General features: G+C 43.0%; 1 protein-coding gene across 1 annotated transcript; it reads right to left on the bottom strand.

Annotated features, from left to right (window-relative positions):
• Positions 1–2,868: 2,868 nt before the first annotated feature.
• Positions 2,869–20,522, bottom strand: Skp1 (S-phase kinase-associated protein 1). The gene is made up of 6 exons (XM_013030985.1): positions 20,420–20,522; positions 17,329–17,425; positions 12,141–12,214; positions 6,408–6,551; positions 5,097–5,237; positions 2,869–3,562 (listed from the first exon to the last, which is right to left on the bottom strand). Exons 2-6 carry the CDS (start codon positions 17,423–17,425, stop codon positions 3,527–3,529), a joined length of 492 nt encoding a protein of 163 aa, XP_012886439.1. The 5' UTR covers positions 20,420–20,522; the 3' UTR covers positions 2,869–3,526.
• Between the last annotated feature and the right edge of the window lie 5,694 nt (positions 20,523–26,216).

Genomic DNA, 26,216 nt, shown 5'->3' with positions numbered 1-26,216 from the left:
ATGGGGCCTGAACTCTGGGCCTGGGCGCTGTCCCTCAGCTCTTCAGCTCAAGGCTAGCGCTCTACCACTTGAGCCACAGCGCCACTTCCGGCTTTTTGCTTATGTGGTGCTGAGGAATCGAACCCAGGGCCTTGAGCATGCAAGGCAAGCGCTCTACCACTGAGCCACCTTCCCAGCCCCAGAAGTATTTTAAAGCCTTTTTCGTAAGTTATAGTCTCTTATTTTTGGCCAGTCCTATGGCTTGAACTCAGGGCTTGGGCATTGTCCAAGCTTCTTTTGCTCACGGCTAGTACTCTACCACTTGAGCCACTGCACTACTTGTGGCTTTTTCTGTTTATGTGGAACTGAGAAATTGAACCCAGGGCCTCATGCATGGTAGGCAAACACTCTACCACTAAGCCACATTCCCAGCCCTTGCTTTTTGTTTTTTTTTGGGTTTTCTTCTTTGTTCCAAATCCTGGGTTTGAACTCAGGGTTGGGTGTTGTCCCTGAACTTTTGCTCAAAGCTAGTGCACTACCACTTGAGCCACTACTTGAGCCACCCCTCTAGATCTGGCTTTTTTGCTGGTTAATTGGAAATAATAGCCTCATGAACTTTCCTGCCCAGGCTAACTTCAAACCACGATCCTAAGAATCTCAGCCTGGGAAATGGCGCAGTGGCTTAGCCTTGAGCTGAAGAGCTGAGGGACAGCGGGCCCAGAGTTCAAGCCCCACAACAGACAAAACAAAAACAACTTCGTTATTAGGCCGGGCACCAGTGGCTCATGCCTGTAAACCTAGCTACTCAGGAGGCTGAGATCTGAGGATCTCGGTTCAAAGCCAGCCTAGGCAGGAAAGTCTGTAAGACTCTTATCTCCAATAAAACCACTAGAAAACCGGAAGAGGCGCTGTGGCTCAAGCAATAGAGTGCTCACCTTGAGCTGAAGAGCTGAGGGACAGCGCCCAAGTCCAGAGTTCAAGCCCCACGACTGATCAAAAGGAGAAAAAAAAAAAATCTCAGCCTAGGTAGCTAGTATTACTAGTGTGAGGCCACTGGTGCCCGTTTTGTTTTTAAAACAATGCTTACTGTTTTAGGATTAAAAACATCACGGTCCAAATATGACCCACATATGTTTACTATCTTTGGCAAGAAAAGAGGCATGATGGTACATGTCTGCAGCACTTGGAAGGCTAAGGCAAAAGCAATCAGGAATTTGAAGCCAGCCTGTGCTGGCTTAAAGTTATAGTGTACTGCTATCGTAAGTCTAAAAGGCATTATAAAGCTACCTTAATAGATCAAGCAACCATGAGGATAGCAAACATTAAGCAAGTAATGTGTGGCAAGAATATAGGGCAATTAGGTAAGGCAAACTTGGCAAAATAATAGGTTTTACATAATCAACCAAAGCCAAGATATCTCACAATAAACAGGAAAATACAGGAAAAAGGGGGCTGGGAATGTGGCTTCATGGTAGAACACTTGCCTACCATGCATGAAGCCCCAGGTTCAATTCCTCAGTACCCCCCACACAGAAAAAGCTGGAAGTGGTACTGTGGCTCAAGTGGTAGAGTGCTAGCCTTGAGCAAAAGCTGCTCAGGGACAGTGCCTGGCCTGAGTTCAAACCCCAAGACTGGCAAAAAAAAGAAAAAGAAAATGTGAACTAGGAAAGAGGAAAAAAAAGGAATAAAGGGGGAGGGGGAAGATAGGAGGAAAGAGTAAGTCCATTTAACTTTGTGAATCATCTCAAGCCATCAAAACATTTTTCAACCTTAATGGAGAAGCCAGAAACAATACCAGATAATACCAGCGCAATTACAAACGGAAGCAGTGATTCCAGTTAACATATGAACAGGAATTAGAAGCCAGGCACTAGTGACTCACGCCTGTAAAATCCTAACTACTCAGGAGGCTGAGATATGAGAATCACGGTTCAAAGCCAGCCTGGGCAAAAAAGGCTTGAGACTCCTATCTCCAATTAACCAGAAAACTGACAAGTGGTAGAGCACTAGCCTTGAGCAAAAAGCTCAGGGACAGCACCCAGGCCCCTATCACCAACAAAAATTTAAAAATTGAAGAAACAAACAAAAAGCAACCACAAGAAGCTGGGAACCAACTCAGGAGGCTGAGATCTGAGATCTCAGTTCAAAGCCAGTCCAGGCAGGAAAGTCTGTGAGACTTGTCTCCAATTAACTACCAGAAAACCACAAGTGGAGCTGTGGTTCAAGTGGTAGAATGCTCACCTTGAGCTCAAAAGCTCAAGGACAGTGCCCAGGCCCAGAGCTCAAGCCCCATGGCCGACAAAACAACAACAACAACAAAAAAACACAACAGGAATTAGGAGACAAAAGCCAAAAGCCTATCAGTACATTCAGGTTCTACCAGCAATCTCATAATTTAGTGAACAAGACAAATCTGCTTAAGAATTTTTCAAACTAGGGGCTGGGAAGGTGGCTCAGTGGTAGAGCCTTGCATGCCTGAGGCCCTGGGTTCGATTCCTCAGCACCCCATAAGCAAAAAGAAAAAAAGCTGCAAGTGGCGCTGTGGCTCAAGTGGTAGAGTACTAGCCTTGAGCTGAAGAGCTGAGGGACAGCACCCAAGCCCAGAGTTCAGGCCCCACGACCAGACCCAAAAAGAAAAAAAGAAAAAGAAAGAATTTTTCAAACTAATATACAAATTTAACCCACTTAAGTGAGGAGACACATTTAAGCCACAAAAGCAAACTGTTACCTACTCTGCAACTTACTTTTTATTGGAAGAATCTTATGAAGGATTTTTTAATTTAGCCACCTACTCAATGGCAAAGGTTTAATTGCTTTTTTTACATGCAACTAATATGAACTGTTTTCTCCACAAGGAAACCCTGGATCAGAAAAAGATGACATACCACATAAATTAAGTGCTTTTAATCAAAAAGCTAACCAGTTGTCTAGTTACATTTCTCCCCCCCAAACACTATCTAAACTTGATAGTAACTGAATCTCTAGGCAACGTATTCAAAGTTGAGATTAAAAATTAGGTGAAATAAAGAGTCCTCAGGTCCAACTAAGAGCCCTACATCATGCATACCAATGGTCCTGGCTAGACTCTAGACAATATACGAAAAACCCCTCTAAGAACATTAACTTCAAGTAGCCTTTTTCTAGTTTCCAATTTGTGAATAAAGATATAGTTTGTTAATTCTATCAGAAACCTTGTTGCAACCTGTCCTATTTACAATGCCAACTTCTGCAAGCTTAACTAAAGTTAACTAGACAATAAACTAGGCAGAAATTGCTCTTACAGAAAGAAATCCTAAAATGCCACTTTCCACAGAGAACCCACAATTGTTTTATTCAGAAAAGAGAAGCTTTCACTCGGACTAGAAGAAACTCAGCCAAAGTTTGGGATGTGTATTCAAACTACACATGCAATGAGGACAATATTACGCTAATACAATTGATGTGCTGTTGCATTTGTCTACTGTTTGTCTAATATTAACAATTATAAACAGAGCAGTGCAACTAGTATTTGGAACAATCCTTGTAATGTTACAGTGTCAGGCACATTTCACTTCTCTTCACACCACTGGTTCTCTTTGCGTACCTAGAAGAAGAGACAAACATTGAAAGACTTGAAAGTACTAGGTTCTACTATACCTAGAGGCTAGACTCAGAAACTAAAAATCCCCATAGTCTTCAATAGTCTGAGTCAGAAGGGCAGATGAAAAGCTGGAAAAATATTAGAGGTTTATTTTCTAGTCAGGCACTAGTGGCTCATATCTATAATTCTAACTACTCAGGAGGCTGAGCTCTGAAGGTCACATTTAAAAGCCAGCCTGCTTTTTTTTTTGGTGCTGCTGCAGGCCTCCTGCCATCATGGTTAACTTCCTAAAACCCGTTGTACTTTTTGTAAGAAGTGTGGCAAGCACCAACCTCACAAAGTAACACAGTACAAGAAGAGCAAGGATTCTCTGTATGCCCAGGGAAAGCGTCGCTATGACAGGAAGCAGAGTGGCTATGGCGGTCAGACTAAGCCAATTTTCTGGAAAAATCTAAGACTACAAAGAAGATTGTGCTGAGACTTGAATATGTTGAGCCCAACTGTAGATCTACGAGAATGAGCTATTAAGAGATGCAAACATTTTTGAACTGGGTGGAGATAAAAAGAGAAAGGGGCGGGGCTGGGAAGGTGGCTCAGTGGTAGACCGCTTGCCTTGCATGCCTGAGGCCCTGGGTTCGATTCCTCAGCACCACATAAGCAAAAAGAAAAAAAGCTGTAAGTGGCGCTGTGGCTCAAGTGGTAGAGCGCTAACCTTGAGCTGAAGAGCTGAGGGACAGCACCCAGGCCCAGAGTTCAGTCCCCATGACCAGACCCCCAAAAAAAAAGGGGGGGCAAGGGATCCAGTTCTAAGCTACAACTTTTGTTATGAAGACAATAAAATTGTGAGGTTAAATTCAAAAAATAAAAATAAATAAAAATAAAAGCCAGCCTGGACAGAAAAGCCCATGAGATTCTTACATCCATTTAAGCACCAAAAACGCCAGAAGTGGAGCTGTGGCTCAAAATGGTAGAGCACTGGCCTTGAGAATAAAAACTTAGTGACAGTGCACAGGCCCTGAGTTCAAGCCGCGGGACATACACATACACACACACACACACGGACGGACACACACACACGGACGGACACACACACACGGACGGACACACACACACGGACGGACACACACACGGACGGACACACACACGGACGGACACACACACGGACGGACACAGTTTATTTCCTGATTCCTTATTTCTTTGCTTCTCCAGGTTTGTATTCTGCCTTGCTGAAATTATCAAAAAAGCAAAGGCAATAGACGATTAAGTTTGTCCTTTTGGCCTCTTTTTTTAAAATCAAATAATGTTAAACCTATGACAAAACGTCCCAAGTACTGAAACTAGAAATTGTTACTGAATAAGAATCTCTAGATCAAAACCCATTTTTTCTTATGTTTATAAAAGAGCAGTGTTATTTAAATGTTTATAGATTCAGACACATAACGTGTGTAAGCAGGATGCAGGGCACACACTAATTCCTCAAGTATCAACACTCCTTGATAGGAAAACTCTTAGACAAACAATGTGATACCTAACCTACCTGGGCTTCCTCCTCTTCAGTAAAGTCATTCTTAATGTTGAAAGTTTTGCGAATCTCCTCAGGAGTTTTCCCCTTAATCATATTGGCAACAGTCTTGCATGTGACATCAAGCAAACCTTTGATGTCTAAGTAGTTTGCAGCCTGTAAAATGACAGCTGTTCACTGAAGTATACTAGACTAAATCCAAAGTTAGCGACTAAACAGCCCATAGCTAATTAACTTTGAAGTGCTATTTTTCTCATTTTTTCAGATTTCTTCATCTGTTGAAAACATGCTACTCTTTAAATATTTCCATATTTGCCTAGATATGATAACTTTTAATTCCACTGAAGTAAAATAATATACTTTTTTTGGTGCTAGTCCTTGAGTTTGAATGCAGAGAGTAGACACTGTACCTGAGCTTCTTTAGCTCAAGGCTAGTGCTCTACCACCTGGAGTCACAACCTGAAGCCACAGTGCCACTTTCACCTTTTTCTAAGTAGTTCACTGGAGATGAGTCTCATGGACTTTCCTGCCCAGGTTGGCTTCAAACCACAATTCTCAGATCTCAGCCCCCTGAGTAGCTAGAATTACAGGTATGAGCCACTAACCCTTAGCTAAATTAAATTTTTATGACTTGAATTCTTGACAGTTTATGGCTCAGAACATGGTCTATCTTAAGAATTCTACTGTCACTAGATATAAATGTTCTGTGCGTGTCAATTAAGACAAGTTAATCAGTCATATTGTTCAGTATATACTGATTTTATCTACTTGTTCCATTAATTATTAGTAAACAAATACTGGGATATCTATGACTAGAGATTTGCCTATTTCTCATCTGACTTCCACTGGTTTTTGTTTCACTTTCTGGAAGTTCTTCTTATATCCTCTTGATGAATTGATTCCTCTTTTTTTTTTTTTTTTTAACTATATGCACTTGCTAGGCAAGCGCTTTGCCACTGAGCTACATCCCAGCCCTGATTCCTCTTATTCTGTTAACATTCTGTTACAAAATCTACTCTGATACAAAATCTACTTTGATATAGTCACTGTAGCCTTCTTAGTGTTGGCATATATTTATTTTCCCATTTTAAACAATTGTGAGTTTACATTTAAAGCACAGCTGAGTCCTATATTTCTATGTAATCTGCCATCTTTGCCTTTTAACTGGTATTTGGATCACTTATATTAACTGTAATTGTTAATATAGGGCTTTAAATATAACATTACATTTGTGCTCAGAGGATATTACAGCTCACTAGTGATGCATTTATCAATTTCAGCTACCACATACATACTCTGGAATAGAACTATCTTATAAAGACATACCAGAATAAGTTCAAAAAGTGTTCCTTGGTCAACTTTCAGGAATTCTTGGTCCCAAACAGGAATATCATCTGTACGTTTTTCTTTGTTCTCATCATCCTCAGGAGGAGGAGGATCATCCTTGTGGTGGGTGCACCACTGAATGACCTGAAACAACAGAAGAACAAATCCCTCTGTGGTCTTTGTTACAACATATTCATTCCCCTGCTGGAACATCCCTTATTCTTGGGATAAGAAGAGGTTGTTGACTTGAGCAAGGGGATAAACTTCAGGAAAGACTAGTTTGAAAAGCAAAAATGAAGCTTGAAGAATCTTTAAAAATACTTAACAGGTGAAAGATCTTAGCAGATAAAAGCAAGCCATGCAGACAGGGTAATATACTTGATAGTGCATTAAAAACTTCTGCAGGCTGGTCATGATGGTACAGGCCAGTAACAAACCAGCCTGGTGAGATTCTTATCTCCAAATAACCACTAAAAAAAAAAAAAAAAAAAGGTGCAACTGTAGCTTGAGTGGTAGGGTGCTACCTTTGTGCAAAAAAAACCCAGGCCCCGGAATTCAAGCCCCAGGACCAGCACCAGAGAAATCCCCACTGAGAGTCTATCTCATCTCATTCAGAATAATTACCAAGAAACAGCAACAACAAAAAGGGAAACCTTTATACAGTATTGGTGGAACTGTAAACTCCTATAGCCACTGTGGAAATTAATAGACATTCATCAAAAACCTAAGAATAAGCCGGGTGTCAGAAAGAAAGAAAGAAAAAAGGAAAAGCCAGTCAGGTGCAGTGGCTTTCACCTACAATCCCAGTCATTAAGGAGGCAGAAATAGGACTGAGGTTTGAGCCCAGCCTAAGCAAGTGAACAAGGCCCTATCAGTTTATATCTGTAATCCCATCAATGAAATAGCAAGGGGGTTTGGGGTTGGCTTAGGCAAAGAGCACAATACACTATCTCTGAAAAAAAATAAGGCAAAAGGGCTTGAGGTAATAAGTTTAAAACTCCAGTACCACAAAAAGAGAGGAGAGACTTTAATAATAACTTTTGAAAGGAGGAACCTAGTTATAGAAGAAGACAGAAACAGCAATTAGCACTTGCCTCAGGTATTATTTTTGTCGGTCATGGGGCTTGAACTCTGGGCCTGGGTGCTGTCCCTCAGCTCTTCGGCTCAAGGCAAGCGCTCTACCACTTGAGCCACAGCACCACTTCTGGTTTTCTGGTAGTTAACTGAAGATAGAGTCTCACAGACTTTCCTGCCGGGCTGGCTTTGAACTGCAATCCTCAGATCTCAGCCTCCTGTGCAGCTAGGATCACAGGCAAAAGCCACCGGTGCCCAGCAAGAGATTTTTTTTTTAATGTAGCTCAGGGCTGTAACCTGTGCACTTAGGAGGCTGTAGCCAGAAGATCCTGAGTTCAAGCCTGGGCTCAAGTGAGACCTTATCTCAATGAAAAGAAACCAGGTATTAGTGGCTCAAGCCACTCAAGCTAGTAAGTATCTCAATTGAAGCCAGCCAAGGCAGAAAATTAATCATCAAAAAGTGGGAAGCAGAGATGTGGCTCAACTGGTATTGTGCCAGACTTGAGTGAAAAAACTGAGGGAAAGCAAGGGAACTGGAATTCAAGCCCAAGTTCCAACACAAACAAATACGCACACGTGCGTGCAAATTATATAAGATTGTTATTGGTCAGATGAGAAAACAAGTATGGAAAATCTACTATAGTACTTTCAGTTTGGAATCATGCAAATCGGTTAAAAACTTCATCCTCAGAAGCAGCCTGAGATAACCACATCTACTGTATCTCCATGTTTGGTCACTATGTTCTAGCTCCCACGCTAGCATACTCTTGTCTTCCAGTCAAGCACTAGGACCCAAATCCAAAATTTTTTCTCCTCAATCTTTTTTTCCCCCCCTGGTCATAGGGCTTGAACTCTGGGCCTGAGCGCTGTCCCTATGCACTTCTTCAGCTCAAAGCGAGCACTCTACCACTTGAGCCACAGCACCCCTTCCTCTCCTCAATCTTCAAGTCTTTAAGATCATCTACTTGGAAACGCATTTCCTAACCATTTTTATTCTAAAAATACTTAATCTTTCACCAATCAACTCGATATGCCTTCTCTTTTTTATTCTCCATAGCTTTTCTTTCCCATCTGACTTATTTCTCACATTGACATATCTATACCCTTCTAGAATGTACAGTGTTTATTTCTTTAGTTCATAACTGTACACAACTCTGAATGACTACAAATAACTGACAACAAACAAATGTACTTTCACTGGCTGGGAATGCACAAAGCCCTGGGTTCAATTTCTTAGTACCTCATAAACAAAAAAGCCTGGAAGTAGCGCTGTGGCTCCAGTGTTTGGGTGCTAGTTGAGCAAAAGACGGTCAGGGACAGTTCAAGCCCCAGGACTGGCAAAAAAAAAAGTTCTTTCAAAAGCATTTTACATTAATACAGAAAATATTAATTATAAGGCAGTATGTAGAGGGTTGGGGATTTAGCTCAGTGGAAGAGCACTTGTAGAATTCAGGGAAAAAATGAAATCCAATAAGATAACAGTTTATAGCTTTTAAACCATAAAATATTATGTATTACATAATAAGCACACTGGTAAGAAAAATTCTTGGTTAAGGAATGGTGGGCCACATCTGTAATCTCAGCCATTGAGGCAGCAAAAATTAGGAAGATCAATACCAGCTCCACACAAGTAAGACTCCCCATTCCTCCAATCTCAACAATAATCCCAGCTATGTGGGAGTTGTAGTAGGTAGGACTGAGGATGGCCCCAGGTATAATACACCTATCTGAAAAATAACTGAAGCAAAAGAGATGGGGGTGTGGCTCAAGTGGTAGAGGGCTAGCCTTGAGATGAAGTCTGGGCCCAGGCCCAGAGTTCAGGCCCCACAATCGACAAAAAACAAAACAAAACAAAAAAAAAAACCTGGGCTGAGAAGGTGGTTCAGTAGTAGAGGGCTTGCCTCGCATGCATGAGGCCCTGGGTTCGATTCCTCAGCACCAATTAAGAGAGGGAAAAAAACCTCTGTATTTGTTAAACTAAAAAAAGTTTTGTACTTCTTAAGACCATTAAAAAGGATGCTTAAATGAAAACAGACAACACTGAACAGTGGCCAGTAAGTGAAAAAGTATCCAACCATTTACAAAAAAAAAAAAAAAAAATCACTTTTTTGTGCCAGTCCTGAGGCTTGCATCAGGGAGCCTAGGTACTGTCTCTGAGCTTTTGTGCTCAAGTCTAGTGCTCTACTTGAGCCACAGCTCCACTTCTGGCTTTGTGGTGCTTAAATGGAGACAAGAGTCTTAAGGACTTTCCTATCCAAGCTGTCTTGAAACTGTGATCCTCAGATCTCAGCCTCCTGAGTAGCTAAGTACCAACATGAGCCACTGGAAGACTAATAGTCAGTGTTGGTAAGAGTATGAAAAAATAGACAATGTAGCTCCAACTAATGCAGGAGTCAAGTTCTTAAGAGAAAGCCTAAGATGAAACTGCATAAATTTCAAATCAGTGACCTTCAGTGACCTTCGAAGTCTCCAACAGGCAAAAGCCAACTGGAGCTGAACAGTCTTTTCTCTACATTTGGCCACTTTTTATCCCAATGGATATTCCTAAAGGTTATTTTTCTTTACAATGTGTTAGTAAGCCCTTTGTCCTAAAATCCTATACAATATGGGGACTCTTCATACTTAGACATACAAAGGTATGTCATACAAAGGTGATCAATAACAAAACAAAAAACCCACAGGTTATTTTCAAGTTCTCATTGTTCGCAACAAATACATTTTTTTTCCCTAAGCACATATGCTATTTGTTGTATTTCACCAAATGTTCGTGGTACAAAAGACTAGACAATTCAAATATTCACAATGTCTGCAACAACAAGCTACCATAAATTATCCAGTTACAAACCTTACCCCCTAACACTTAAAAAAGGGATGCTATATGCTTGCAGTGGCTCAAACTTGTGATCTTAGCTTCTCAGGAGGCTGAGATCTGAAGATCACAGTTCAAAATCAGCCAGGACAACAAAATCCATTGGGCTTTTTTCTTTGGTCAGTTGTAGGGCTTCAATTCAGGGCCTGGGCTCTGTCCCTGACCCACAGCGCCACTTCAATTTTTTTGTGGTTAAATGGAGGTAAGACTCTCACAGACTTTCCTGCCCAGGCTGGCTTCAAATCACAACCATCAGATCTCAACCTCCTCAGTGGCTAGGACCACAGCCACCACCACCCAGCTAAAACTCTTATCTCCAATGAATTTCCAAAAGTCAGAAGTGGGGGCTGGGAAGGTGGCTCTACAGTGGTAGAGCGCTTGCCTTGCATGCATGAGGCCCTGGGTTCGATTCATCAGCACCACATAAGCAAAAAGAAAAAAGCTGGAAGTGGCACTGTGGCTCAAGTGGTAGAGCACTAGCCTTGAGCTGAAGAGCTGAGGTACAGCGCCCAGGCCCAGAGTTCAGGCCCCATGACCGGACCCAAAAAAAAAAAACAAAAGTCCAAAGTGGACCAGTAGCTCAAGTAGTAGAGTGCTAGCCTTGAGTGAAAAAGCTCAGAGACAGCACCCAGGCCCCAAGTTCAATCCCCAATACTGGCAAAAAATAATTATTTTTTAAAAAATTGTAAGTTAGCGGGGCACCAGTGGCTAACGCCTATAATCCTACTCAGGAGGCCAAGATCTGAGGATCGTAGTTCAAAACCAGCCTGTGAGACTTTCTCCAATAAATCACCAGAAAAACAGAAGTGGTGCTGTGGCTTAAGTGGTAGAGCGCTAGCCTTTGAAGAGCTGAGGGACAGCGCCCAGGCCCAGAGTTCAAGTCTCAGGACCAATCAAAAAAAAAAAAAAAAAAAAAAAGAATTTTGGTCTTAAAAAGCTATCTACATTTCCCTATGAGGGAAGTGGATTTAGGATTAAGATCATCATATCCGGGGCTGGGAAAGTGGCTCAGTGGTAGAGCACTTGCCTCGAATGCTCGAGGCCCTGGGTTCGATTCCTCAGCACCACATAAGAAAAAAGCCGGAAGTGGCGCTGTGTCTCAAGCGGTAGAGTGCTAGCCTTGAGGTGAAGAGCTGAGGGACAGTGCCCAGGCCCCATGACCGGACCCCCCCCCCAAAAAAAAGATCATCATATCCTAGATTTACTCATACTCATTTACTCAAGCCACACTGGAAGCATGTAAAACCTTCTAAGCTAAGTTCATTAAAAAGTCTAGAGTAGCTGGGCGCCGACGGCTCATGCCTGTAATCCTAGCTACTCAGGAGACTGAGATCTGAGGATCACTGTTCAAAGCCAGCCCAGGCAGGAAAGTCAATGAGACTATTACGTCCAATAATCACTCAGAAAAATGGAAGTAGTGCTATGCTCAAGTGGTGGAGTGCTAGCCTTGAGCTGAAGAGCTGAGGGACAGAGTCCAGGCCCAGAATTTAAGCCCCACAGCCAACCAAAAAAAAAGTTTAGAGTGTGGCAGTAACAAGCCAGTACTTGGGGCACTGGGGAAAGAGGATCTTAAAGTGTTCAGGGTAGGTCAGAGCTACAATGCAAGAACTTGTCTCAAAACACAACTAAATGAAGTCCAAGTGACCCAATTCTAAAAATTAAACCCTTTAAAGACCTTACCTGAGGTTGGCAATATATCTCAGTGGTGGCTGAATATGTGTAACATGCTCAAACTTCTGGGTTGATTGCCAGCACACCAAAAAAAAAAAAAGTAAAAATAAAGACTTTACCTTTTTTAATATTGCTGCATTAACATTTGGTAGAGGAACTGGGTCATCATCTCCTTCATCATCCATTCCCAAATCTAAGAACACCAGAGAAGAGTAGCCATTATTTCCTAACTCCACTATAATACTTACACCAAGTAACTTGCAAAACAAGTTGTTTCAATGAAAATTAAGAGGTATTTTACTAAGAACATTAGAAACAGAAATGACAAATGACATGTGTTTTACTCCAAGTAATCGCGTGAGTAAATACAGGCACAGTAAAGTTCTTCATTAGAAGCAAAGTATTTAGGATGGGCGCCGGTGGCTCCTCCCTGTAATCCTAGCTACTCAGGAGGCTAAGATGTGAGGATCACGGTTCAAAGCCAGCCCGGAAAGGAAAGTCATTGAGTTTTTTTTTTTTGGGGGGGAGGGTCCAGTCGTGGGGCCTGAACTCTGGGCCTGGGCACTATCCCTCAGCTCTTTTAGCTCAAGGCTAGCGCTCTACCACTTGAGCCACAGCACCACTTCCGGCTTTTTTCTTTTTGCTTATGTGGTACTGGGGAATCGAACCCAGGGCCTCATGCATGCAAGGCAAGTGCTCTACCACTGAGCCACCCCCCAGCCCCTCAATAAACCACTCAGAAAACCGTAAGTGGCCCTGTGGCTCAACTGGTGGAGCGCTAACCCTGAGCAGGAAGAGCTGAGGAACAGTGCCCAGGCCAAGCTCAGGCCCCACTACCGACCAAAAAAAGAAAGAGGAGGGGAGGGGACTCTTCCAGTTTTTCCCTCCTGTCCCTACCCACAAATTAGTTCATTTTCTACACAGTATCTAGTAAGTACCACTGCCACATTTGTTCACCCTTTGTTCCTCCATTTCTGTGCCCTTCCTTACCCTCCCAAAAACATATAAAGGAACAAACAAGACAAAAAAAAAAAAAAAACACGAACAGCAACAAAGAAACCTCTTGTTTCAAGACAAGTTTTTAAAAACTAAGTATAAGCTGGGTGTCAGTGACTCATGTGTGTAATCCTAGCTACTGAACAGGGTGAAATCTGAGGACCATGGTTCAAAGCTAGCCTGGGTAAAAAATGCATGAACATACTCATCTCCAATTAACCACCAAAGTGCCTGCCTGAAGTAGGGTTATGTTTCAAGTGGCAGAGCCTTGAGTGAAAATGCTGAGACAGCACCAAGGTCCTGAATTCAAGCCCCAGGACCAGCACAAAAATGAATTAGTAAAGCTAGGTATAAAAAGGTAAAAGTTGAGCTCAGTGCAGTGGCTCATGCATGTATGAGATCTGATATTCAAGGTTAAAAACCAGCCCAAGCAGAAAAGTCTGGAAGACTCTTAGCTCTAATAAATTACCAAAAAGCTGAAGTAGGGCTGTGGCTCAAGTGGTAGAGTGCTAACCTTGAGCAAAAAAAGCTCAGGGACAGCACTCAGGCACTGAGTTCAAGCCCCAAGACCAGCAAAAATAAAAAATAAAAAAAGATAAATATTATCTAATAAAAATAGGACATGCTATTATATTTACCTAAAAATGTCTCAGGACACTGCGGGGAAAATTAATATTATGACTAGGGAAGTTAAAGAGAATGTGGGGTAAGGTACTTCTTTGGTTGGCAGGGTCTTGCTATATGTAGTCCAGGATGGCCTGTTAACCCACTAGGCTCTATCCTTAGCCTGTAAGAGCTAGAATCACAGGCAGGTACGTACCTATGCCCAGCTGAGGTACTGATTTTCAACATATACTCTGGGGCATGTTATTTATCATATACTTATTACTTGTAACTATGAAACAAAGTTTCTCTAGTAAAAAGAAGTTAGCTTTCAAATTCTCAGAAAGGTTGGTGAATTGTCAGAGAAAAAAATCTATAGAGTTAAAATCATGTTAAAGATTCTGAATAAAAATAGGTTAAAGCCCAGTGCTGATAGCTCACATCTGTACTCCTAGGTACTCAGGAGGCTGGGATCTGCAAAACCAGCCCAAGCAGCAAAGTCCAATTACCACCTAATAACCATAAGTGGAACTGTGGTTAAGTGGTAGAACACCCAAGCCCTGAATTCAAGCCCCATGATTGACCAAAAAAAAAAAAGTTAAACCAAATGGCTCTACCCTTCAGCTTCTAGGTACCTAAAGATCTAACAAAGTTATTTAGTAACTGTCAAGTGCCAAAATTAGAAGCCAAAGTTGTGTACTCGAGGTCACTCAGCTTTACAAATTTCAGTAAAGTGGTAGAGTAGATTAAGAGGGCTGGAAATGTGGCTTAGTGGTAGCTGCTTGCCTTGCATGCAAGAAGACCTGGGTTCAATTCCTCAGTACCACATAAACAGAAAAGGCTGGAATTGGCTCTGTAGCTCAAGTACAGTGCCCAGGCCCTGAGTTCAAGTCCCATGACTAGCCAAAAAAAAAATTTTTTTTTTGTTTAGGGAATATATTGGTAAAGAACACAGATCAGCTGGCTTATATTTCAACTTACACGGAAGTAGTCTATGATTACAAAGGAATGTACTAAGTTCCTTGTGGTTATAAAGAACACTTCTCTACCATTTAAGTGTGTAATGTTTTCTTTTTGTTTTTAAGACCTAATGCACAAGTAGTAACACTCATTCCTTTATGCTATTTAGTTTCAAGGACTTCTGAAAGACACCTGTATTCTGATATCACATTCTGATCCAAAACAAATAAGCCAATCCACATACACATGCCAAGATCTTCACTTCTGATTGTCCTTTTTTTAAAAAAAAAAAAAAAGGTACTGTTTTCTAAGTCACATGAAACTAACCAGAGATACTGAAGATGCAAAACAAGAAAAGCACCGAAGTTGCCAAATTCCAGTCTCCCAAATAGAATCCTATATAAGACCATTGGTACTTAAACCATTTCCCTTTGATCTCAAAGGATACATACATAGGGAAAGCAAGTTCACTTGCTTCAGTGATCAAAGGACCTCTATGTTCTTAAAATTGGCAAATGCTTCTGTAAAGCAGCCCAAGACATATTAGTGTATCAAAAATCAACTAAGATGAGCCAGGTGCTGGTGGCTCATGCCTGCAATACTTAGCTACTCAGGAAGCTGAATCTGAGATCCCAGTTCAAAGCCAGCCCAGGCAGGAAAATCAGTGACTCTTATCTCCAATTAACCACCGGAAAACCACAAGTGGTGTTATAGCTCAAGTGATAGAGCATTGGCCTTAAGCTGAAGAGCTGAAGACAGCACCCAGGCCCAGAGTTCAAGCTCCAAGACCAACCAAAAAAACTAGTATACAGGCATCAATTTTGCTATCAGTTTCTCATCTTTTAGAAAAAGCCTACTCATGTACCTTTAGGGAGACTTGGGATTGTTTTTACACTATTAGTGAGCAAACCATGCTTTTTCACAACAGATACTTGATGAACAGGTCCGTGGGATGTACCAATGGTTTTACAAACTTAATAGAAGAAATCTGTGTGTTAACAGGATATAAGGACTCCAAGTCCTGGTACCAATTACTTAAAAGAATGCAGTTTTTTTTTTTTGCTTTTATCAAAAAACAGAAGTCACTAACTTAGAAAACTGAAGAAACACCCTGCAATTCAACTTCTAGAAGATGGAGTTAGGGCAAGGCTGGGGTGTTAAGCATATAGAAGCCAGAGCCCAACTCATGCTCCTAAGTCCTAGCTACTTGAGGGGCAGAGATTGAGAACCTTGACTTAAGGCCTAGATCCTAGGCAAAAAGGGGAAACTTCCTTTCAAGTAATGGGAGATGACTGGGCATGGTAGTATGGGAAGCACAATATGGGCACAGTGGTGTGTTCACTTGTCAGTCCCAGTGACACAAGAAACTATAAGTAGGAGGATCCAGGCTGGTCTGGGCATAAAGTGAGACTATACATGTCTATCTTTAGCAATCTAGAACTCAGGCCAAGATCCATACTCAATTGCCTCGTACATTGCTACACAGATCTTTTCAAAGAATCTCAAAGTCATTCTTTTCAATTCCTCTCAAAACTCATTTACAACTCTGCCAACCACAGTATTAAAAGACTACCCTGTTCCTAACAAATCAGCTAAAAAATCCCTGAATTTTACTTTTTCTTAATTTATCCTGTATTCCTCAGCATGATCTCCCAAAACATCCTAATTATTACTCACCAGGATTACATTATAAGTGTTTCCAAAACCTGAAATAACACCAGCCAAGATGCTCCCACAGCACCACTTGGCACTTAACTAATGCACTAATTACACCAAGTGACAGTTTGCTTTTAGTGTCTGGCTCTACTCCCTAGTTTCTAAATTCTTCAAGAGCAAAGATGACATCTCCTTTACCTTCTTTTCACTACAGTTAGTACAACACATAACCCTTCCTCTTCTCCAAGCCTTGCTTTATGTAGAGCACACACTCATGATCCACTTGCCCACCCTCCCAAGTACTGGAATTATAAAAGTGTGCTACCATGCCATTTCTCTCTCTTCATTTACTTATAAGCTGTAGATCGTTGTATATAAAAACTTCTGACATCTGAGTACTAAAGTGCTGCATATGTTCTGTACCAGTTTCTAAAAGATGACAAGAAACAAAAGGGAAAGCTTATTTTGGAATAAAAAGAAAGACATGTACACATCTTTCCACACATAATCCACACTTTCTCTGAGACAGCATGCTCCACTTAGCTGCTATATAGCAAGACAACTTTTCTCCAGAAGTTTTAATTTTTGCCTTAAGAACTTGTGACTCCCAACTTACTTGGAACAGAAATAAGCTAGTCTGAAGCTTGGGGATCATTTCAATCTTTAATAGATTATGGTTTTATTCATTTACTAAGGGGAAAAACCTATTCATTCAAACAATGCAGAAAGGACTGCCTAAATCAGAACAATGCACTTTATACATCTAAAACCAAAATGTAATTCTGTGCATGTGCCCCCCTGGGGCTTGAACTCAGAGCATGGACACTGTTCTGTTACTCAAGGCTAGAACTCTACCACTTGAGCCACAGCTCCACTTCTGGCTTTTTGGCAAAGGCTGGGCTGTCTTTGAACCTCAATTCTCAGATCTCAATCTCCTGAGCAGCCAAGAGTATGAGCCACCAGCACTCAACTCAGAATGTAAATTTTATCCTTTCATATTCTTTGATCTATCACTCATGTAAATTCAATATTTATCTCAAATTACCCATTTTTTTCTACTTTCCTCCCATTCAAATTTTCTAATAAACTTACCTTCCAACATGGTCTTGATGGTCACAGATTGTTTGGCAATTTCTACATCAACTTCAAATATTTCTCCATCAGAACTCTGTAACTTAATTGAAGGCATCTACAAAAGGTATAGTGAATGTGAAATTTAAAAGATATCAAGTCATAGTAGACATTTTACTAACTATAGTCAAGAAGCCCCTTAACATTAAGGCTGAGGACTTATAGTATGTAACCCTATAAAACAATTTTGTAAGTAATTCTTTAGAGACTAGCTTACAAGGGTTTCAAAGTATGTTTTTAAAGTGTTACCTACAAGGACCAAAAACTTTTTAAGGTCTGAATTTCTACTAACCAGCATTTTTTTTCTTTATTTTTTTTACTGTGAAAATACTGTACAGAGAGGTTACAATTACATGAGCAGGGTAATGAGTACATTTCTTCTCAAGCATTGTTGCCTCCTCCTTTATTTCCCCTTACCATCCCTTCCCATCTCCCCCCTTCTCACCCCCCCACCAATAACCAGCATTTCTATAAAATGTTCTATAAAATTATGGAATTTTTGTTTTGTGTGTGGTGGTGAGGCTTGAACTCTGGGCCTGGGTGCTGTCCCTCAGCTCTTCAGCTCAAGAACAGAGCTCCACCACTTGAGCCATAGCACCACTTCCGGTTTTCTGGGTGGTTTATTGGAGGTAATAGTGTCACAGACTTCCCTGCCTGGGCTGGCTTTGAACAGTGATCCTCAGATCTCAGCCTCCTGAGTAGCTAGGATGACAGGCATGAGCCACCAATGCCCGGCAGTTCTGAAATATTCTGCTACTGAACTCCTTATTGATAGGAATCTATGTTTTTTTAGTTTTGATGCAAAATGTTTAAATTCTTATTATTCAAATAGTCATTTGAATAACTACCCATCACAATTCACTGACAGACCAGAAGGAAATTAGTCCAAAATAAAAGATACCAATAAGATAGCAATTTTTTTTCAGTGAGATCTACCAGTGAAAAATGAGTTCAGGTCTCATGCCACAGTATTAAAATCCTAGTACCATACCCCCCCCCCTCCCAAAAAAAAGGAAAAAATATGAGGTCAAATTCAGAGTAGATCCCAATATGCTCATTTATGCCTGAAACAACACACAAGACCACATACAAGAGAATAAAGGACTTCGATAAGCAGATGTCAAAATAGCTCAAAAGGGGCTTAAATTTCAAAGAGCTTTTTGTCTTTCATTACTCACTGTCCAGGTGTCTTAAATTGGAGATCTTCTGGTAAAATCCTTGTAATTGCCTATTACTTGCTTCAAAAATGCACTTATTAACTCAGATAAATTATAAGCCATTTGGAGAAAGAGATCTCTTATATAAAATTAAGCAATTAACTGCAGAGGACAAGGTACTGAAGGAGAAAAAATACAAATTCAAGTTCTAAACCAGCAATTTATTATCTTCAGATTCTACCTCTACACTAGAACAGCATGTCTGGTTGTAAAAACTAACTTAAGATCTCTTTAAAACTCACTTTCCCATATAGCTCCCAGGCTTGTGCTTCTGAGGTAATTCACAATCTCATGATGTTACTATCTTAGAGGGCTAACACCCTCTAAGTGGATTTGTATTAACTAGTGAGTTAATTTTCACAAAAATGTTGTTTGACAATTTTAGGTTCAAAGACTGAGGACTAATATTACTAAAATCACTTAAAACACTCATTAAGCTTTCCTGAAACAAATTTTCTTATCCCAGAAACAAACAAGCTGCTGGAAGGAAACAGGTTTTACAATCAGCCATCAAAATATCCAGCTCTCACTTATCCGCGGTTGGACAGAATTGAATTTCACTTTTCACCTCACAAACATGTTTGCCAATAATGCAACTGTGCTGCTGAATGGATAAAGGAAATGTGTGATAAGGCAACATAAGAGAGCTTCAAAAGAAAATATTCTAAAATGTGCTCAATTTTTAATTAAAAAACTTATGTTCTGTTTCTATACCATAGTTCTGTTATGAACACTCCAGAACCACAAGTCTAACGCTGCGGCTGATAAAATTACTTTGTGAACCATTTCTTAATTTCCTTGGAATAATTCACAATAAATAAAGATGTGCTTAGTCATAATCAAATTCAGGTGTTGGGTTACTCGTAAAGAAGCCAGAATCTTATTAAATAACACAAGCAAATCGGTTAATCTGTAATTTGATGCACTTTGTAATTCTAGATAAAACAGAAAACTGTTAGTGTTACAGTAGAATTCAAGTGCAAATTTTTAAAGGAAAAATGGATGGGATTTTTAATCTGACATCCTTCAAAAACATTTATTCAAGCCTTCAAACTCCTGTACTTAAGAAATTAACCCTTAAGGGTGGCACACATCAAGTGCTACCACATGACACAATTTAAAAAAAAAAAAAACACACGGTTTAAGTGACCTGGAATTTTGACTGCTCTCCTCTGCAAGGTAGACACTTGTTCTACGCCACAGATATGTTTTCACTGTGTAATTTGATTAGAAAACCCCAAACCTCAAGTTTACATTAAAAAGTGAGCCAAAAGCAGGTGAAGGGGGGGGAGGGTTCGCACTATTATGACTAACTAGTACAGTGATCATTTCAGAGGCTCCAAGCTGAGGCAAAACAATGCAGAGCATATAGCAGAGAAGAGCAGAGAGTTAGCTGCAGAAATGCGGCCGACAGTTAGGCAGGACTGTTGTAACTAGTGACGCCGGGGAGAGAGGAGAAAAAGGAAAGGGGGTTGAGAGAACCCAGACGACTCCCCCAGGCCTGGGGTCGAGGCCCACGCCCCCACCCTGACGCCGAGGCAGGCCCAGGCCGCAGCGTAGGCCTTGCAGCCGGCCCCGCCGGGCAGGCGGGGAGCCCCGGCTCTCATTCCCGGAGAGCTACGCCAACGCGCGGTCAGGCCCAAGCAGGCGCAGAAAAGACGTCCCGGGCCTGACAGACCCCCCGAGGTAAGAGGCCGAGCGGAGGCTCCCGCGCGCCTCAGGCGAGGCGAGAGAGGAGGCCGGGCCCAGCGGCCGCCCGCCTCACGGTGCCGCCGCTCAGCCCGCAATCCCGGCGCCACGGCTCCTTCCCGCTCCGTGAGCGGCTGGCTACTCACGGTGTTTGGTCTCGAAAAGACGGCGGACCAGGAGTCTGCCGGGAGCCAGGCGACGTCCGCGCAAGCACAAGAGAAAGACGAAGACAAGGCCACTGGAGCGACGCCGCGCGGCGTCTCCTTTTATAGGAGCGGGGGGTGAGGGGGTGGGGAGGGCCAGCGCCGAGGACCCCGGGCTCCGTGACGTCACACAGACCACGGGGCTGGCCGCCGAGAACGCCTGACGGCAGGCCGCGGAGGGGGGGAGTGAAGGCGGGCCCTGGGTTCTTGACCATGGGGTTCACCAGTGGGAGGCGCCAGGGCGGTGGAATGGCGGGCTTGAGAAGGATTTCTGCCTTACCCACGCCCGGGAGAGCGTGGTCTCTTCCCTCACAGAGGCCCGGCACCGGTTAGGGAACAACACGGGCTGGAAAGGTCTTTCAGGCAAGGACTGTCCTGAGCTGAGTGAAAAGACCCCAGTCCAGAAGGGCCTGGAAACAACAACAGGGGGTGGGGTGTGGGGTTTGGGGGGTATTTCACGGCCGTCTTCCACCCTCACTCCCCGTGATCGCCGAGAGGGACCGCGGAGGCAGGCTGGGCACCTGACTCCACAGGTGGTGGTGGTTGATTTCTCTCTATGTATTTGCGGCCTTAGGGGTTTGAATCCTGCGCCTGGCGAGGCAGGTCGAACCCCTGCGAGCCCCAGCTCCGCAGGATGCTCTTCCTAACCCTTATTTCCCACACCAACTTCTCAAGTGGCTTTGAAGGCCTCAGGTGGTCACTGTTGCAGGGAAAACCGAAACCTAGCGAGAGGGTGTGTTTGTAGCAGTGAGGATCCATGCCTTAGATGATAAACCGGCCCAGGGCCCTAAGTGGGAGTATTGGGGTGGGGGATCCAGGCAGGACTGCTAGACCCAAGCCTGGCCAGAACTCGGTTCTATTGAGCGGTTCCCAGAAGGCGGTGTGAGGATGAAGCAGCTCAAAGGAAAAGGGAGAAGTCTGAAAAGCATCCACCTCACCTCACCCCATTGGGGGTTGTGCATCTGCCCAACCCCACACCCCACCCCAACCCTCCCCAGACTAGGAGCATTACATCCCTCCCCAGGAGGCGAAGGCGCCTGGCTCACCTTGCCAACGGGGCACGTGATGGTATTCCTGACTCCAGGAAGACAAAAGACACTGCCACACAGGGCCCCCTAAAGAAACCAGAGACCAACAGCTCCTCTGGGATGGGACTGGGCAAGGGAGGCCAAGCAGCTACTTGGGTTACCAGGTCTTTGTCTGCAAGCTGTGGTGTCCAGTGTCTGCCAGGTGCCACAGCTGATGACTGAAGATGAAAGGCCCACAGGTCTCATGCTTTTTCTCTGCAGCTCCACTTTCAAGCCCACAAGAGTGTCTTTGCTAGCCTGCCCATCTATAAACTGGCACTTTATAAAATTGTTGAGCTTCCTAAGTAGGACTGGGCTGTACCATAGCACACTGCTAATCCTGAGGACCCAACACAGGACCTTGCACAAAATAGATGTTTTTCCAAATACCTTCACCCCTCAGTGCTAGAAATATCAACAGAAGCTTGTCTTAATAATAGAGATTTGGAGGTTGGGAATGTAGTTCAGTGGGAATTCATGTGCTTAGTATGCAACAGGCCCTGGTTCAAATCCCACTCCTCCATGTCATTTGCTTGTGTAGACTAAAGTATAGATAATATACTGTTTAAGGTACAGAGTATGGCAGGAAAGATACACACACAAAAATAGTTAAGTGTCTTGGGATGGGATTTGGGGTGGTTTTTCACTTTTTTATCCTTTTCTGTCTTTGGATATCAATCCAGATGAATGCATTACATAGTGATTTTTTTAGTTGTTGCTAGTGGTGGTCATAGTGCTTGAACCCAGGGCTTGGACACTGTCCCTGAGTTCTTTTTGCTTAAAACTAGTGCTTTAAAACCACTTTGAGGTACAGCACCACTTCTGGTTTTCTTGTGGTTTATTGGAGTCTCACGGACTTTCCTGCCTGGGCTGGCTTTGAACCACAATCCTCAGGTCTCAGCTAGGATAACAGGCATAAGCCACCACAGTGCCCAGCTGAAAAATAAATTTTACTTCAAGAAATAAATTTGCATTGTCCAAAAAGAAATGTACTCATTCCCTGACTTATGAAATGAACCTCTGAGTACAACACCTTTATAATAATGATTTTTTTAAAAAGGAAATCAATTTGATATAACAAACTTTTACTCTAATCTAGTGAAAGACAGTCCCCAATTATATTTTACACAAAATCTGGTAAAATGAAATTTTAAAATGAATTGGTCTCAAATGAATCCACTCAATCTAATTAATCTGATTCCACGGGGACAGGTTTTTCTGCCTCTTACACAAGTCCAGTGATTCTTAGAAAAGGGGCAAGTTGAGAAACCTTAGTAAGAGTTCAGTGATGAAACACCGCCAAGAAGGAGCCAGCAGTGTTTTATCTGAGGTGACTGGTTTATCACTATACTTGCCCTCCCTGTAATTTTCCACTCAAGGACCCAAGGTAGTTACAGAACTATGGGGTACAGGCTGGAGATGATCTTTTCTTATCCATAATTTGAAACCCATGTCAGAAAGGACTGACCCCACAATTTCTTTAGTTCGTGTGTGTGTGTGTGAGAGAGAAGGGAACCTTTGGTTCCAGGGCTGGCCCTGAGGAGGCCAAGAGAGGCCTCATCTGTACTTCAGGCACTCTGTAATCAGAATCCCTGTTCTACTGAGGAAGGAAACAAACCCAAATACTGCCCCATACCAGATAGCGACTGAAGAGCAGAGCTGAGGCTCCAATGCCAGCTCCTGTCATTACAACCATTTACTGAAGCTTGACCCCAGGATCATTTTCTAGTTCACATCTGTTCCCAGCATATTATCTTCAGAGAAACTAAAAGTCCTGGAGTTCTAGCAGTCTGGATGGGAAAGTCTAGTGATTATAAGGAATCCATTTCCAGAAACGAATCCCCTTTGTAAATGGAGTCTTTGCTTTCATATATTCATAGGACTCAAAGATGAAGCCTTCTTAGTACATCAAAAATGGGTTTTTGCTGGGTGCTAGTGGCTCATGCCTGTAATCCTAGCTACTCAGGAGGCTGTGATCTGAGGATCACTGTTCAAAGCCAGCCCTGGCAGGAAAGTCCTTTTTTTTTGGTCGGTTGTGGGGCCTGAACTCTGAGACTGGGCACTGTCCCTCAGCTCTTCAGTCAAGGCTAGCGCTCTACCACTTGAGCCACAGCACCACTTCTGGATTTTTCTGCTTATGTGGTGCTGAGGAATCGACCCCAGGGCCTCATGCATGCAAGGCAAGCACTCTACCACTGAGCCATCTCCCCAGCCCTCCATGAGGATTCTTATCTCCAATAAACCACCAAAAAACCAGGAGTGGCACTGTGGCTCAAGTGGCAGAGTGCCAGCCCTGAGCTGAAGAGCTGAGGGACAGTGCCCTGGGCCAGAGTTTAAGCTGCATGACTGACAAAAAAAAAATGGGGGGAAGGGGGGTAGTTGCCATGCACTGGTGGCTCATGCCTATAATCCCAGCTACTTACACGAGGCTGAGATCTGAGGATCATGGTTCAAAGCCAGCCCCAGCAGGAAAGTCCATAAGACTCAACTCCAATAAACCACCAGAAAACCAGAAGTGGAGCTGTGGCTCAAAGTGGTAGAGCACTAATCTTGAGCAGAAAAGCTCAGGGACAGTGCCCAGACTCTGAGTTCATGCCCGATGACTGACAAAACATAAAAATGGAATTTTGCAGCTCAGAAATGAATTCATGTTCCCATTCTCAGGCACTTGTCCATGGGACAGACCCTGGACCCTTGACCACACAGGAGCTCAGAAAGCAGTTGCCTTGGTCAAAGGTCTTCCAGCTGCAGCCTGATGCTATGTCACCTCTGACCTGTTTCCCTGATAGCCACTTGGTAGCCACACTTCTTACCTTTGTTCTATGATCTTGGCTGAGTCACTTCACCTTGCTAAGGTTCAGCTTCCATGGTGGTGGTCGTGGGGCCTGGGTGCTGTCCTGAGCTCTTCAGCTCAAGGCTAGCACTCTACCAGTTGAGCCACAGTGCCACTTCCGGCTTTTTCTGCTTATGTGGTGCTGAGGAATCGAACCCAGGGCCTCATTCATGCAAGGCGAGCACTCTACCACTAAGCCACCTTCCCAGCCCCTCAGCTTCCTTTGTTGGTAGAGTTGGGAAGAAGGAGGTAGGATAACACCAGAATCATTTTTCCAAAAGTCTGGAGTTGGAGAAATAATTAAGCCAGAGGAAATCAGTGTGGGGTTCTGAGAAGAGCCCCAACTCTCCTTCCTCACAATAACAGAGAGAAATGAGGACACTTCATGTAAGTTTACCAAGAGAACTATCCTTTGGACTCTAGTAAAATCTAGTTTTCCATGGTGGGTGTGGTAGTTCACACCTATAATCCCAGCACTCAGGAGGCGGAGACAGGAGAATGAAGAGTTTCAGGCCAGCCTAGGCTGGCCTCAAAATAAAACTATATAACTGAGTGGTAGTGCCTAGCATGTGTGAAGCCCTGGATTCAATCCCTGCACTGGGACAGTAGGCGAAAGAGGGGACGGGAAGGAAGCAATAAAGAAAATAAGAGTGTGCCATTTTGGTATACCCATGTGATCTGGAACAGATGTCTTCCCCTTGATGAGTCAGTGTTCTCTGTAAATCAGAGCTTTACAACACTAAGACATCACAAGAAAGGAAGGTACTGGTTTTGTTTTGTTTTTTTGGTGAGTCCTCCGGCTTGAACTCTGGGATTAGACTCTGTCCCTGAGCTGCTTTTTGTCAAGGCTAGCGTTCTCCACTTGAGCCACAGAGCCACCACTTCCAGCCTTTTCTGAGTAGTTTATTGAAGACAGGACTTTCCTGCCTGGGCTGGCATTGAACTGCAGATCCGCAGAGCTCAGGCTCCTGAGTAGCTAGAATTACAGGCACGAGCCACCAGTGCCTGGCCAAGAAATGTGCTCTTTACCTGACTTATTCCCCTCTGTGCATCACCTTTATAATAACATTAAAAAAACAACTGTTTATCCAAATGAATTCAGGGAAATGGGGGAAAAAGTTATCATAGGAGTTTTGTGAAAACTAATAATTCTAGTTACCAAAATGGCCAACCTTAAAAGAATGTTACTGTCAAGTGATAAGGATATGGAACTTTCCATCTGGTAGCTGAAGGACACAACAGCATGATACTGGTCTCCAATTCCTATGATTGTCTCAAACCATGGCAGAGAAGAAAGGGGCCTCACTATGTGTGGTCTTCCTTCAGGACAAGACTCTGTGTCAAGACAATTCACTCCACAAGGCCAGTGTTAGTCCCTTCCAAGGGAGGTTGTACCCCATGCAAATTACCTTGTACTAGGTCATTTAAGAGGTAAGGAGCCTCTTAAAGTTGTTTCTGTTTTTTGTTTTTTTTTTTTCCAATTCTACATTGCCATGCTGGGGAATCAGACATCTAGGATACAAGCTTACAGGATATAGTCAAACTACATCCAAATCCTAGCAGCAGTTTTATTCATAAGGGTCAAAAAATAAAAACTGGGGCTGGGAATGTGGCTTAGTGGTAGAGTGCTTGCCTAGCATGCATGAAGCCCTGGGTTCAATTCCTCAGTACCACATAAGCATAAAAAGCCAGAAGTGGTGCTGTGGCTCAACTAGTAGAATGCTAGCCTTGAGCAAAGGCAGCTCAGGGATAGTGCCCTAGCCCTGAGTTCAAGCCCCAGGAACACACACACACACACACACACACACACACACACACACACACACACACACACACACAC

The sequence above is a fragment of the Dipodomys ordii genome, unplaced genomic scaffold, assembly GCF_000151885.1.
Source record: "Dipodomys ordii isolate 6190 unplaced genomic scaffold, Dord_2.0 Scaffold135, whole genome shotgun sequence".
Lineage (NCBI taxonomy): Eukaryota > Metazoa > Chordata > Mammalia > Rodentia > Heteromyidae > Dipodomys > Dipodomys ordii.
This window is presented reverse-complemented; position numbering and strand designations above follow the sequence as displayed.